This window comes from Takifugu flavidus, chromosome 4 (assembly GCF_003711565.1).
Source record: "Takifugu flavidus isolate HTHZ2018 chromosome 4, ASM371156v2, whole genome shotgun sequence".
Lineage (NCBI taxonomy): Eukaryota > Metazoa > Chordata > Actinopteri > Tetraodontiformes > Tetraodontidae > Takifugu > Takifugu flavidus.
Window position 1 is genome coordinate 7,712,605 of NC_079523.1, and position 14,543 is coordinate 7,727,147.

Below are 14,543 nucleotides of genomic sequence, written 5' to 3' on the forward strand. Positions count from 1 at the left end.
TCATTTCTGTTGTATTCAACTCAGACTAATAGTTGAGCTGTAATATTTAAGCATATTTTTGCAAAGACAAATCTGCCCATGTAAAATATTGGTTTAGTTGTCATGAGAAATGAACAGAAACTCCTTTAACAGGTTTAAACTGTGGAATGACCTTAATTACCTGCTTAGAGGACAAGCATGAGTGGCACTCTGACTTTATTCATTTGCACAAACCAAAGCTCAGTATTTCTCACTCTTTTTTTTAGCTGAAACTTTCTTTGTCGAAGGAACCAATTGTTGTTGTTTTTTTATTGTATCAAAATATACACTCAATATTGTGACAAATGTGTTTGTCTTTTCAAGTATGTGTGGGAGTTTGGCACGTATGTCTTTGGAGCATCTTGGCTGTGGGCAACGGCATTCACTGGGGAGTTTTGACTTGTCAGCAGCTGCTCCCACGCAGCGCTCACTGGTTCACTCAAGAGCCCTGAATAAATCATCTAAAACCAGATCAAAATGTTAATTTCTGATACACAGGAGCACCGCCCTGTCTTTGTGTTTACATTGACCAGACAGCAGGAGGAAAGGCAAAAAAAAAGAAAGAGGAAAGGAATTTTGTGGGATGTGGAAAACGCGTGGAAAACAGTGTGGCGGCTTCTTGGGCAGAGGGCCAGACAGGAAGGCCTTCAAACAGAACAAAGCACAGACCCAGGGATGGGCTGAAAATGCTAAAAGGATGAGAACAGCAGCGTTTTACTGGCTGTAAAGATTATCTGCCACAGCGTCCATGAGCCTGGCCTCCTTGCTCATTAGCAGTCTGAGCCACACTTCAAGGAGAAAGCTTCTTATTTTAGACACTAAGGTGGAAGTACTGTACACGCCGTTTTCCCATCACAGCCCAGAGCCAATCTGGTGACTGAGATTGCTGTGGTCAGCACTAATACTGTATTGATTAATGGACAGCGAGGGATGCAATAAGAGGGAGTGGCCCTGGACATTATGGGATTAAATGCAAGCACACCCACTAAAGCTATTCAACCACACATGATCCCAAAGGAAGAACGGGAACAGAACACTGCAGTTTCATCCCACTGCAGGGAATAACATTTTTATTGCATTATGGGAACTATTTAAGACATAATGCTTGTGTTTTACAAACCTATTAAAAAACAGTAGAAATGTATTTGGCTTTTGATCATCATGATATGAGAATTTCCATCAAGCCCCACCTCCCACGCTGCAGACATACAGAATACGGTACATGTTTTAGCCATAATTGACACAATCATACCAAACTACAAATCTCCATATCATAACTCACTTTAGCACAGGCAGACAGACATCAATAATATTTTTTACACAGTGCATAAAAGCTGTTCTATACTGACCTGACCTTTACTGACCTTAAATAGTGATGTTTAATAGTATCAATAATCAAGGCCACGGCAATAGTTTCATTTCTTAAGCTTTGTGTGTGGATTGACCAACAATTGTGTAAATCAATCCTATATCTATTGATTGCAAGCAATACATAAACAAAACATTATTTATGAGGGCATTTTTCTTCACAGCTACAGCACCATCAGCAGGTTTGACCCTTTTGTGACTGTTTGGAATGCATAAGAAGGTGGCGGAATGCAATGGAATGCATAACACGGTGGCGCCATCTAGTGGTAATCAGTACTTATTGACAGGTTGGTTGAATGAGGCTGTGTTTGGGTAAAAAGCAGGATTGTAGGGCAACTGTGTGTGCACGTCTGAGTGCCCAGAAGGCTGACTGGGGTGGAGGAACATCATCCCTGGGTTGTGTGGCAAGAGAGCTGGATCAGCTGAAAACACAAAACACAATTTTGTGTTAAACACCTCAGAAGTATCTGTGTGTGTGTGTGTGTGTGTGTGTAGAGAGAGAGAGTATGTGTGTGTGTGTGTGTGTGTGTGTGTGTGTGTGTGTGTGTGGTGTGTGTGTGTGAGAGAGAGAGTGAGTGTGTGTGTGTGTGTGTGTGTGTGTGTGTGTTATCTCACTAGCTTCCTGGTATGATGGTGGAGGTGCTGTCATGTAAGGCACGCCGTGTGCTTGCTGAGGTACTGGCTGGTAAGCTGGGTACTGTGGCTGAGGCCCAGAAACGGGTATTTGGGAAGAAGAAGACGGAGGTGTGTACACTACTGTAGTCACATCTGTAAAGTCAAATACTGATAGTATCAGAAAAACAATAGCTCGAAAAATAGAGAAGCTCTGACATTTTCTGAGAATTCACAGCCATGTGGCTGCTCTATTTGTTACTATTTATAAAAAATTTAGTAATTGTTACTGTAGTTGTTTTGGATAAAACACGTTATCGAGCTTTATAATTTGAAGAAGCATTTATTTCTCACTTGCTGTTCTCTAAAGACAAACTTCAAGAACTTCAAGAAGAATCAAGAACGTTTCCTACTTTGGTGCCTTTGCGGGTTTCTTTTCTTGCAACAGCAGCAGCAGAGAGCTACACAGCAAGCGACGATACCCACACAGATGAAAATGATAATGAACAACCATAGGCCGAATCCCAGTTCGAAAAAATAGCTGTTTCATACATGTGGAGGGAAATAATAAAGATATACAACAATTAAACAATGACAGGTCAAACGTTGAAATTGAAAGCTTGTAAGATTTGATGTGAAACTTTAATGAAAGCAGGTGAGATGGTCTCACAGAAGCCTGAACTAATGTTCTCTGCGTTTACTTGATGTGGATTTTCTCACATAAACTCATATCCAAGTTACACGAAAGCGCCTCGTTAACGTCTACTTCCGGTTTCACTTCATGTCAGACGAAGATTCGGGGAAAACGTATAGGTTAATAAATACATGCGACCGGGAGTCGGCCTCACCTCATTTTGGCATTCAGTTAATTAAAGTCACTGGTTTTGATCCAATTTGTGATGGTCAAACTACTGGCAGTGGCCTGGCAGCAGACGAGCTCGGCAGCTCACGGTAAAAACACGACACATGGCTGGATGTAGGGTTCGTCACTAAATTGACTGACTGACGTCTTTTTCGTAGTTGAATCATAGTAACTGGATAAACTGTAATAAACAGAGTCTTTTGCGCATTTGGTCTAATTTGTCCATATGTACATTGGTACCGTTAAAACGCATTCTTAATGTTTAATAAAGTAATATATACCAAAACTGACTGATTCGCTTTTGCGGGTCAACCTGTAAATGTACCGGGTAATCAGTGACGGTTCCTAGATGGGCGTGTTTAAGGATGACGTCAGATTATTTTTATTTTTTTAAACTAAGATTTATAGATAATAAACGTGAATATTCGTCAAAACACACAGCTGATGTAATAGCTCAGTCAGGTTAGAGAAATGTAAATGAAAGAGAAGTTCTCACTGTTCACACTTTATATTAAGACATAACTTTCAAACTTAAACTAATCCAAATATGCCAACAGAAAAAGACTGATACAGATATAATAGTGTTACAAACAAGGAAAAACTTATTTTCTCAAAGACAGTTCTAGTTAGTGAATTTTGTGGGGTCAGCACTAATACTGTATTGATTAATGGACAGCGGGGGATGCAATAAGAGGGAGTGGCCCTGGACATTATGGGATTAAATGCAAGCACACCCACTAAAGCTATTCAACCACACATGATCCCAAAGGAAGAACGGGAACAGAACACTGCAGTTTCATCCCACTGCAGGGAATAACATTTTTATTGCATTATGGGAACTATTTAAGACATAATGCTTGTGTTTTACAAACCTATTAAAAAACAGTAGAAAAGTATTTGGCTTTTGATCATCATGATATGAGAATTTCCATCAAGCCCCACCTCCCATGCTGCAGACATACAGAATACGGTACATGTTTTAGCCATAATTGACACAATCATACCAAACTACAAATCTCCATATCATAACTCACTTTAGCACAGGCAGACAGACATCAATAATATTTTTTACACAGTGCATAAAAGCTGTTCTATACTGACCTGACCTTTACTGACCTTAAATAGTGATGTTTAATAGTATCAATAATCAAGGCCACGGCAATAGTTTCATTTCTTAAGCTTTGTGTGTGGATTGACCAACAATTGTGTAAATCAATCCTATATCTATTGATTGCAAGCAATACGTAAACAAAACATTATTTATGAGGGCATTTTTCTTCACAGCTACAGCACCATCAGCAGGTTTGACCCTATTGTGACTGTTTGGAATGCATAAGAAGGTGGCGGAATGCAATGGAATGCATAACACGGTGGCGCCATCTAGTGGTAATCAGTACTTATTGACAGGTTGGTTAAATGAGGCTGTGTTTGGGTAAAAAGCAGGATTGTAGGGCAACTGTGTGTGCACGTCTGAGTGCCCAGAAGGCTGACTGGGGTGGAGGAACATCATCCCTGGGTTGTGTGGCAAGAGAGCTGGATCAGCTGAAAACACAAAACACAATTTTGTGTTAAACACCTCAGAAGTATGTGTGTGTGTGTGTGTGTGTGTGTGTGTGTGTGTGTGTGTGTGTGTGTGGTGTGTGTGTGTGTGTGTGTGTGTGTTATCTCACTAGCTTCCTGGTATGATGGTGGAGGTGCTGTCATGTAAGGCACGCCGTGTGCTTGCTGAGGTACTGGCTGGTAAGCTGGGTACTGTGGCTGAGGTCCAGAAACGGGTATTTGGGAAGAAGATGGATGTGTGTACACTACTGTAGTCACATCTGTAAAGTCAAATACTGATAGTATCAGAAAAACAGTAGCTCGAAAAATAGGAAAGCTCTGACATTTTCTGTGAATTCACAGCCATGTGGCTGCTCTATTTGTTACTATTTATAGAAGATTTAGTAATTGTTACTGTAGTTGTTTTGGATAAAACACGTTATCGAGCTTTATAATTTGAAGAAGCATTTATTTCTCACTTGCTGTTCTCTAAAGACAAACTTCAAGAAGAATCAAGAACGTTTCCTACTTTGGTGCCTTTGCGGGTTTCTTTTCTTGCAACAGCACCAGCAGAGAGCTACACAGCAAGCGACGATACCCACACAGAGGGCAATGGGAATGAACAACCCTAGGCCGTATCCCAGTTCGAAAAAATAGCTGTTTCATACATGTGGAGGGAAATAATAAAGATATACAACAATTAAACAATGACAGTTCAAACGTTGAAATTGAAAGCTTGTAAGATTTGATGTGAAACTTTAATGAAAGCAGGTGAGATGGTCTCACAGAAGCCTGAACTAATGCTCTCTGCCTTTACTTGATGTGGATTTTCTCACATAAACTCATATCCAAGTTACACGAAAGCGCCTCGTTAACGTCTACTTCCGGTTTCACTTCATGTCAGACGAAGATTCGGGGAAAACGTATAGGTTAATAAATACATGCGACCGGGAGTCCGCCTCACCTCATTTTGGCATTCAGTTAATTAAAGTCACTGGTTTTGATCCAATTTGTGATGGTCAAACTACTGGCAGTGGCCTGGCAGCAGACGAGCTCGGCAGCTCACGGTAAAAACACGACACATGGCTGGATGTAGGGTTCGTCACTAAATTGACTGACTGACGTCTTTTTCGTAGTTGAATCATAGTAACTGGATAAACTGTAATAAACAGAGTCTTTTGCGCATTTGGTCTAGTTTGTCCATATGTACATTGGTACCGTTAAACCGCATTCTTAATGTTTAATAAAGTAATATATACCAAAACTGACTGAATCGCTTTTGCGGGTCAACCTGTAAATGTACCGGGTAATTAGTGACGGTTCCTAGATGGGCGTGTTTAAGGATGACGTTAGATTATTTTTATTTTTTTAAACTAAGATTTATAGCTAATAAACGTGAATATTCGTCAAAACACACAGCTGATGTAATAGCTCAGTCAGGTTAGAGAAATGTAAATGAAAGAGAAGTTCTCACTGTTCACATTTATATTAAGACATAACTTTCAAACTTAAACTAATCCAAATATGCCAACAGAAAAAGACTGATACAGATATAATAGTGTTACAAACAAGGAAAAACTTATTTTCTCAAAGACAGTTCTAGTTAGTGGACACAATCTCAAATAAACTAAATAGAAATCTAATGGAATTCTGACAAATAATCAGGCCATTGTAAATAAATAAATAAATAAATAAAATGTGTCTATTAAACACAAAATGACCAAAAGGTTTTTTCTTTATTAACTCATTAGAATTTTCACAAAATACTGAATGCATATTTTAAAACTGGCGCTAGGGCGACACAACATGACACACTTATTTGAAAGAAACTTTGATCTGAAATGTCCCGTTTAGGCGTTGGGGTCATAGGCAGGGTTGTAGGGTGGCTGTGTGAGTTTATCTGAATGTGGCAGCGTGGGTGGATAAGGCTGGACCGAGTATGGTGGCTGCCCTGGAGTCGGTGGAGGATTGACTGGAAAACAACAATAATTAGTTGGTTCTAAAATAAAATGCTGATTTTAATGTGTGCCAAAGAATTTGCTTTTGCTCCAATCTCATTCCAAAAGTTCGTGTTTTCAGCCAATAGTCAACAAGGTGTCTGATGAAATAACTCACAAGCTGCAGGGTATTCGTGCGGAGGTGCGGTGGGGTTGGGCAAGCCTCCGTGTCCAGGGTGGACTGGTACGGGTTGGTAGCCTGGGTAGGATGGATGGTATCCAGAAGGGGGTGGCGGCTGCTGGGGTGTGCTGACAACAGTGGTAACATGTCCCACAGCTGTAAATGAGACACCAGTATCCAGTCACATAATTGGACAAGATTTGAGATTAGCATTAACAAGAGTTGTCAAGATGATTCAGATGTGTCCTACTCTGGGCTCGGCGGTCACGCCTTTTTTGACACTTCTTGTAGAACAAACAACAAGGAGCCACACAGCAGATGATGAGACCAACGCAGCAGACGATAGGAATAACAGTACCTAGGATGGCTGCTATGATAAGCCCAGATTTATCAAATTTGTCAAACACAGGCCTGTTGAAAAAAAAAAAACAGAACAGCATATATTTTGACTATGCATTACAGGTAAAAAGAAGCTGCAGTGAGGGTGAGACCTTTCAGAGCAGTCCTCTTGTTTCTCTGGGGTGAGACGGTTTTTCTTTTCACCGCAGCAGTATCGCTGGCTGCAGCTTCCACAGCAATACTTGGAGCCACACTGCTGGGTTTGATGGAATTCACCATTCTTGTCCCAGTAGCTGCTACACACACCCGCTGAAACATAGGAAACAGATTTCCCTGAAAAACAAATACTCAACAATCCAACAGCTGAGCACGCCGCGTTCACGGCAGGTCCTGCCATGACTGACGTTACCGCCTGACCTGATCCGTCCTTTGTGATTCCATAAATCGGTTTATAATGAAAATATATGAACTCACCCCAGATAGATGGAAGCAAGGCCGCACACAAAACACACACAAGAATGGACAAGTGGTGTGAACCCATAACTGAGGAGGCAACGAGCAACTGACTGTTACAACCGGTCTGCCTGATCTTCTTTGCAGTAACTTGCTCCACAACATTCATGTCATTACGAAAGAGCTGTGCGTTCAAAATTTATTCATTTGTCAGCGTTCCTTTGAGTGCACACGGCTTATGTCAGTATTTTTTAACTCATTTTTCTCAATAAAGATTAACGCTCTAACAGAACCAAGAAGTTAAATGTGTGCTTAAATTAATATACATGAACAAACGTGTGTTTTTGGGCGCACCAACCTGAGTGGAAATGACATCATCTGTTGAGGTTGAGCAACACAGAAGATTATAAGTGAACACAGCATCAACTCCACCCTGGTTTGTGTAAACCGGTTACGTGTCCTCTCACTCCTTTCCCAACACTTTAATACCCTCCCTTTCCAACCTAAAAACCTATTTTCTTCTAAAGTGATAGACGATCTGTGGATTCAGTCTTGAGGCCAGTTAGCAGAGCCTAACATCTCATGCCAAAAATATCCACCCAAATCAGTTAAAAACAATTGTTTGCTCCTGATTATAGGCACATCTATATAAACAAATGCTTTTTTCCTCACTTGAAAGAATGTATAATTCGGAAAGCTACATTGTACAAATTCCAGTAAGCTGTTATATTAAGGATTACAGTGATCCTTCGTTTATCGCGGGAGTTGCGTTCCAAAAGTAACACGCGAAAAGTGAAATCCGCGAAGTAGCAACTTTATTTTTTTAAATTATTTTACAATGCAATACTGAACAGTAGAATGAAACCAAACATCAAAACCTGTTTTAAAGACCAAACTTTGTTTAAAACAATAATTTTAATATAGTAATACTGTACAAGATTGGAAACATTGTCACTCGCGTATTTCACGGTCCCAGCTGAGCCTCTGCGTCTTGACTCCGCTCCGCTGGAGCGTCTGTTTCTACGGAAGGCGCAGGAGTCTTTCTCCGAGAGAAGAACATTGTTATAGGCAGTTGTTGGCGCTCTTTCTTTTTCTGGGCAAGAAGATTTTTATAAACGGATATGCCACCTTCAATTATATTTGAGAACTGCAATGAACGACTCATCAAAGGGTCCCATTCTTGTGCCGTGCGCTGAAGTTCAGTGGCCATTCTCACCATGGTTGCTAAGCGACCAAGTGTTAGTCCGTCCTCCTCCTCTTTATCAACACGTGTGTCTTCAATTGAAAAAATGCAAACGTAAAGTTGGCAGAATGTACAGAAACGAAAACTGTTGACAAGTGAAAAATCAATACAGTACAGCGTCAATATTTTATTTATAGACAACAGTAAAGCCCCTGAGCCAATCAGGATTCAGAGGCACTGTAAAAAAAAAAAATAAAAAAAAAATAAAAAAATCCGCGAAGCAGCGAAGCCGCGAAAGATGAACCGCGATATAGCGAGGGATCACTGTACGCTTTAAGACGTGATGAAATTGATAAAAACCCACTTCAAACAAAGAAGTGCGCTCTGAATCAGTGATGACTTCCTGTGATTAAGAATGTGGGTAATAATGTGAATTCTGGCATGATGAGACAAAAAACAGTTCCAACCAGTCGATAAACACGTGTCCAGAAAAACAGAAAATATATATTTTTATTGTACTCTGCAGCATAAGTGGTAGGATCTGAATAGAATATTTATGTGCATATACAGTACCGGTAAGTCCAAAGTAGCAACAAAGACAAAGATGTATCAGTGTTTCACCTGGTACAAAGTCTTCACTAACATCAGGCTGAAGGACTGAAAGACGACAATAAAAACTATGGAACTGATGTGGTCACTGTAGAAAAGGCATTCGGCTTACTCATAAATAAGGCTCTTGAAATAAAATAGATGTTTTTTACCCACAAGTAATGTCAAGTAAGACCATCAACACCAAAAAGGACACTTTAAAAAAAACTGCCAAGGTATTGCAGTGAGGATATATATAGAAAAAAAAGAGTCCTGACCAAAAGGCATCATTGGTTTTCTAACTGTAAATCAAAAGGCAAGGCTGACATCAAATAACTGGGAACAAAGTCAAAAAACAGGCTGTTTTAGTCAGTACGTGCAGGTTTTTGGCAGAAGGATTTGAAATGAGAAATACTGCAAATACAAGTGGAGAAAAAGAATGAGCCTGCTGTAACTGACAGGGGTACAAACAGGAAAAAGGCACAGCTTTGTCTTAAATCAGCAATTAGGAGCAGAACATTGGATATTTGGTTATTGAGGAGAAAAATGCTGCTCCTCCAATGCAAACAGTTTACGCACATTTGCAAAATCTATGAATGTGACCCGAGTCAAAGGAACAGAAAAAACTCCCTTCTACACAAAAGCACAAAACCTAATCTTCTTAGTTTCCCTGTCAGAAAGGCTTATTTTGACATATATTAGATATTACATTTTGACACATGACATATTTTGACATATTACAGACATCCTTATCTTCCTGAATACTCCCTCTATAAAGTACTGTGAAAGGAAGTTAAAAAAAGAACTATTGTCTCTAAAAGAGATATGTTGGTAACCACCACAAAATGTCTGAAGGTTGTAGGAAAGAAGGCTCTGCTGGTGCAGCACAAACACTGGCAGCCAGGTGGCGCTACACATTGTGACATGTTCAATCGGACAAATGAAAGCAAAGAATTAGCCATGAAGAAATATTGAAGAGACTCTCCAGTACTTTTTATGTCCATAAATATGACTTAAGGTGTAATGATATTTTGACATGGCGAAGGGACAGATGCTCTACAACGACACTAGAAGGTTCCTGGAACGCACCATCAAACGTACAGATCAAGCAGCCCACAAACAAATGCCGGCTTCATTCAGATTACTTATTTCTAGTCCTGCCAAGCTTGCAGCACATTGACATTGCGATCATGCTGTGTTGGGGGAGCATTAGCCTGTCTTAGGTGGAGGAGCAACAAAGTCTGGGTTGTAGGCCGGCTGGGCGAGGAAGTCGGTTTGAGTGGGCGGATTGCTCAGCTGCGGATGTACAGGCGGCTGCGGGGGGTATGCAGGATGATCAAGGTTGAACGCAGCCTGGCTGTACGGCGCCACAGGGTATCCAGGTCCAGCTAAACACAGAAAAACAACACAGGAAATGATGAAAAAGGCTTTAATAGTGCCAAAACATCAGTTCTGTTCAAGCCTTAAAGGTCAATCAATGGCAAAATGCATTTGCTATTTTTTTTTATTTTTTTTTAAGTTTTCCTTTCAAATCTTCACTCACTGGCTTCCTGATAGGTTGGTGGTGGTCCGGGCACGAATGGCTGTCCTTTGTAGGGTGATGTTGGCATGTTCTGAGCACCGTAACCCTGGGGCATGGGCTGGGACGGGTATCCAGGCTGCACTGGCATGGGTTGGTACGGTGGATAATGCTGGATGGGCTGCCCGGGTGGCACAGTCTGCTGCTGTGGGTACTGCTGAGGGCCTGAGGTGACCACTGTGGTGGTAGTTGCTATGACAGCTGTGAGAAAAATCAGACGGGTGAATAACAGCTTTTAGGGTGGGAGCTTATATTTTAAAAAGACTTGTACTTCTTCATTACCAAATGCAGAAACTAGAACAAGGAACAAGGATAGGAAGCACAGTCATCTTGAAGAAGTGGTTAAAATTACAGACGGTACTTGTAACCTGAAATGCTGCATTTGCAAGCGCTATTTACGGCAAGTCAAATGAAACGCACACACACACATACAAAATCCGTGAAAAGCGTTACTGAAAGTAAGGTTTTGGATTACAACCACACAGAAGCGCCACCATGTGATTTTTTTTATTAGACATTATAACCACTTCCTGTCAGTGAGGCTAGTCTAGAGATTTCCCTTCTGTGGTCGTCTTGGAAACAATGAGTCACCCGAGGTGGAGCTTGGACATTCCTGAATGGGATTCAGTCACATTGTAGAGAAGCCACATTCTCTCAAGGCCCTCAGCACAAAACATGAGCAAACTAAACGAGCCGGCTAAAAGACGCTCGTTATGGGCACTAGAATCACATAAAAGAAGACAACAAAGAAATCCGAGAGGCCACATAAGCACACAAGCAGATTAAAGGATGGAACACATAGATGAGTGACACCCACACCAATCTGTGTCTAGATAAAATGAATATCTGGCAGCAAGGATGAGAGGAAGGGAAACCAAAATCCCAACTGCTGCCGTGTTCCCCGTCATGATGAAGAGCAAAAACAGGCTGCCTCTCTCTCACTGTCACCTCGGTGTAAAACCCCGAGTTTTCGGGTTGCAGATCGGAGCACTGTCAGAAGACGTGCTCGTTCTTGGCGCTGGTAACCTCACTACCATCTGGTTTAGTTCTCAGCGTCTACAGTTTTCACTAACTAGAACTGACAGTAAACACGGACACAAACTTGTTTTTGTATGTTTGCACGTCGTTAAATGGGGAGATCGGCCAGTCAGCGTTCAAGCACTCAAGCATTACTTATCAGATGTTAGATGGAGTTTCCTGCTCAATCAGACAACAATCGCAAGTTCTGGTTAAGTAAAAAAAATAAGCAAACGCACACCCAGCTCGCAGGATCACAGGGAATATTTAGGGATGTAAATCATTCATTTTACACACACGACGCGACGCTATTAAGTCTGTAGAAATGTTACGTCTCTTCATAAACGGAGAGATGTTCTGCTTTTTATTTTATAGCTTATTTCAGCGGAAAGACTTTTGAGAAAAACTCTGGGTTTTACAACAGGTATAACAACAACCTCATTAACAACAGAAGAAGGTGCACTTGTTGGTACTCACGTCTTGGCTTGCGACACAACTTGTACAGGCAGCAGCAGGGACAAACACAACAGCAGATGACGATGGCCAAAATAAAAATAAGGATTCCAACACCTAAACCAATGAAGGGCACTTGGTTGTCAGATGGGCTGTAAAAGATGTGGAGGACAGACATAAGCAACAATTACAGAAAACAGCGTTTGTATTACTATTAGGTTCCTGGTCACAAAAGGATAAATGTGGTGACCATATATTTTCCTAATGTGCCATTTCTCAGTTTGTTGAATTATTTGTGTTATTTTGATGACTGATGAATGTAAGGTTGGAGGCCTCATGTTTTGTGTCTTATATGAAGAGAGAATACTGCAGCAGGTTGCATTTAGTTCAAGGATTAGATGGTTGCAGGCTGGATTTGTAGCACCTGGCTGTTTTAGCACCACATACGAGGCTGCAGGAACTTATCAATACCGTGATTATAGGAAGAGGAAGAACCTCTGAGAAGTATCACTGCCAGCTATAGTTAACGACAGTGCTAAGCCAATTATTGGACACTGGTCTTTGCGAAATAGTCTTCAAATTCACTTTAACAATCTCACTTTAACTGACTAACTGTAGAAAGTCACCTTGATATTTAACCTTGGTTTTTAACATGAAACAGGGAAAAAGGGGGATTACAGTCAAACAAACTAGAAATCTATTAGAAACACCCTTAACTGAAGTCTGAAGAATTGCAACATGGAGTAACATGTTGCGTAGGCAAGTTGCATACAAATACCACAGCTGAACACATTTTAAGGCCAACTGATCAGCTGATAAGAATGTGAAATCAAAAAGAAGACCACCAATTATCTTGCGCATCCTCAGTCAACCGCCAAAAAGAATCGGAGCAGCAGTATCTGTTGTAGCAGTCGCCGCAGCAGAAGCCTAGCCAACAGCTCTGTTGGGGATGGTAGCTGTTACTGCGGTCTCTGTAAGATTCACAACTGGTGCCCCCTGTAACAAAACAACAATCAGACAGCACAGCCAGAGGCAGGCTTCAGTTTTCCACAGGCAGATCAACCACACTGACTACAGACGTCTCATGGAGTTTATTACAGTGTCATGGCAGCACAATGGAGAACAGATTGTTCAGATCATTGACAGGAACTGAATTTTCAGATTCTGATGATCAATCCTTCAAATTTTGGGTGACTACAGAATGCACAATATGGATGTGCACCAACCAAGATACTCTACTCCCTAACAATGATCCTAGGATTCTAGATTTGTCTGCGCATTTTTCTGCTACACTGACGCTATGACAATACATTTTGAACAAAAATACAGAACCAGAACAAGTTGTCATTAACATTAGCGGCTCCATTAGCGGTTGAGGCCGGGCTAACATCACTCCCACCGCTGGGTTAAACTGGTCCAAACGGAGCCAACGCTCCATGGACGGGTAGTAACAAAGCGGCAAAACAATAAGAAGTCATCCACGGGAGTGTTGAAACGTGGGACTCACCGAAGATTCCTGGGGCTAAGGTCACAAAAAGAGCCAGCACAAATGCATTTGACAGGCCCGACGCCATTTCTGTGAAGCTTCCCGGATTCTGGAAGGGAGGATCGGGAGGCGATTCCGCCTCGTCTGTCCGTGGGCGTAAAAATCGTCTAGAAGAAACAAAAGCGATGCTGCGTCACTCCGTCTAAATTTGCCGTTTCCATTTGAGGGTGGGTGGTTATTATGGGGTGGCGGTTGTAAAATAGCTCACGCTAGCAATTACCGCATTTTGCCACATTTCGTTTCAAAACACGTAATATAGTTGTGTATTTTTTTAAAAATATTAAATACCTTGGATCACAGGAAGTACCTGCAACCGGAAGTACAGAAAATAAAAGCCCAGGCAGGCGCGCCATGTTTACAGAAGTAAATGGCGGACGAATCCTAATACATTGGGGTGAAATTAACAAAATATACCTAAAATACCTTCAATGAGGTCTGCCACCATGTATCGCTTGTCTTTATATACTGTGATTCTGATTAGGGAATCAAGGCACTTGATATCTGAGTTATCTTCCGTTAATAGTGTAGTTTCCTCAGGTAGAAAAGGTCAAAGTCTTCTACAGATTTCCCGGAGTTTATTAATTTCCTTCGTACCGTAAGAGCTGTGCAGTAAACAGATATCCATTTAACAGACACACTCTTTAAATAAACTTAACATTTAGAACGAATTATTTGGTGACAAGTTACCTTTTTCCTCTCCAACTGAGGCACTACAAACAAAGAAAAATCCGTAACCTGGTGTTCTTAATGTCTCCTTGCACCGTGCACACACAGACGCTTAGGCTACTACAGCATTTCAAAAAAGGATCGAGGATATTTGTTCGTAAATTCAAAATAAAAGGTTTCTATCGTCCTTAAATTAAAAATA

The 14,543-nt window shown here is 41.1% G+C and overlaps 3 protein-coding genes across 8 annotated transcripts; all 3 read right to left on the reverse strand.

Moving 5' to 3' along the window:
* Positions 1-1,055: 1,055 nt before the first annotated feature.
* Positions 1,056-3,006, reverse strand: LOC130523936 (protein shisa-5-like). Its single transcript, XM_057029570.1, has 4 exons — positions 2,847-3,006; positions 2,412-2,539; positions 2,002-2,154; positions 1,056-1,808 (listed from the first exon to the last, which is right to left on the reverse strand). The coding sequence occupies exons 1-4, from the start codon at positions 2,849-2,851 to the stop codon at positions 1,657-1,659; spliced, it is 438 nt and encodes a 145-aa protein (XP_056885550.1). The 5' UTR covers positions 2,852-3,006; the 3' UTR covers positions 1,056-1,656.
* A 643-nt stretch (positions 3,007-3,649) lies between these two features.
* On the reverse strand, positions 3,650-7,686 carry LOC130523935 (protein shisa-5-like). Of its 5 annotated transcripts, none has more exons than XM_057029569.1 (8): positions 7,331-7,686; positions 7,009-7,165; positions 6,876-6,928; positions 6,515-6,673; positions 5,364-6,371; positions 4,929-5,056; positions 4,531-4,680; positions 3,650-4,402 (listed from the first exon to the last, which is right to left on the reverse strand). In XM_057029569.1, exons 1-5 carry the CDS (start codon positions 7,476-7,478, stop codon positions 6,250-6,252), a joined length of 639 nt encoding a protein of 212 aa, XP_056885549.1. In that variant the 5' UTR covers positions 7,479-7,686; the 3' UTR covers positions 3,650-4,402; positions 4,531-4,680; positions 4,929-5,056; positions 5,364-6,249. The 5 variants fall into 5 exon arrangements, with proteins under 5 accessions (XP_056885549.1, XP_056885546.1, XP_056885545.1 ...); XM_057029566.1 differs by having other exon boundaries at positions 4,929-4,976; positions 6,768-6,928; positions 7,331-7,663; XM_057029565.1 differs by having other exon boundaries at positions 6,768-6,928; positions 7,331-7,663.
* Positions 7,687-8,976: 1,290 nt separating this feature from the next.
* LOC130523934 (protein shisa-4-like) lies at positions 8,977-14,443 on the reverse strand. Of its 2 annotated transcripts, XM_057029564.1 has the most exons (6): positions 14,363-14,443; positions 13,637-13,782; positions 12,975-13,125; positions 12,154-12,281; positions 10,624-10,860; positions 8,977-10,468 (listed from the first exon to the last, which is right to left on the reverse strand). In XM_057029564.1, exons 2-6 carry the CDS (start codon positions 13,701-13,703, stop codon positions 10,290-10,292), a joined length of 762 nt encoding a protein of 253 aa, XP_056885544.1. In that variant the 5' UTR covers positions 13,704-13,782; positions 14,363-14,443; the 3' UTR covers positions 8,977-10,289. The 2 variants fall into 2 exon arrangements, with proteins under 2 accessions (XP_056885544.1, XP_056885543.1); XM_057029563.1 differs by lacking the exon at positions 14,363-14,443 and having other exon boundaries at positions 13,637-13,883.
* Positions 14,444-14,543: the final 100 nt, after the last annotated feature.

Excerpts from the sequence above, each read along its gene's own strand:
- LOC130523935 (XM_057029568.1), bottom strand. The coding sequence starts at position 7,478 with ATGAATGTTGTGGAGCAAGTTACTGCAAAGAAGATCAGGCAGACCGGT. Across the intron at positions 7,166-7,330 it reads CTTGCTTCCATCTATCTGGG|CGGGTGTGTGTAGCAGCTAC; the intron begins GTGAGTTCATAT and ends CCTATGTTTCAG. Across the intron at positions 6,372-6,514 it reads GCACGAATACCCTGCAGCTT|TCAATCCTCCACCGACTCCA; the intron begins GTGAGTTATTTC and ends GTTGTTTTCCAG.
- LOC130523936 (XM_057029570.1), bottom strand. Across the intron at positions 2,155-2,411 it reads AAACCCGCAAAGGCACCAAA|ATGTGACTACAGTAGTGTAC; the intron begins GTAGGAAACGTT and ends TTGACTTTACAG. Across the intron at positions 1,809-2,001 it reads ACCATCATACCAGGAAGCTA|CTGATCCAGCTCTCTTGCCA; the intron begins GTGAGATAACAC and ends TTGTGTTTTCAG.
- LOC130523934 (XM_057029564.1), bottom strand. The coding sequence starts at position 13,703 with ATGGCGTCGGGCCTGTCAAATGCATTTGTGCTGGCTCTTTTTGTGACC. Across the intron at positions 13,126-13,636 it reads CTTAGCCCCAGGAATCTTCG|GGGGCACCAGTTGTGAATCT; the intron begins GTGAGTCCCACG and ends GTTTTGTTACAG. Across the intron at positions 10,861-12,153 it reads GTTGTGTCGCAAGCCAAGAC|CTGTCATAGCAACTACCACC; the intron begins GTGAGTACCAAC and ends TTTTTCTCACAG.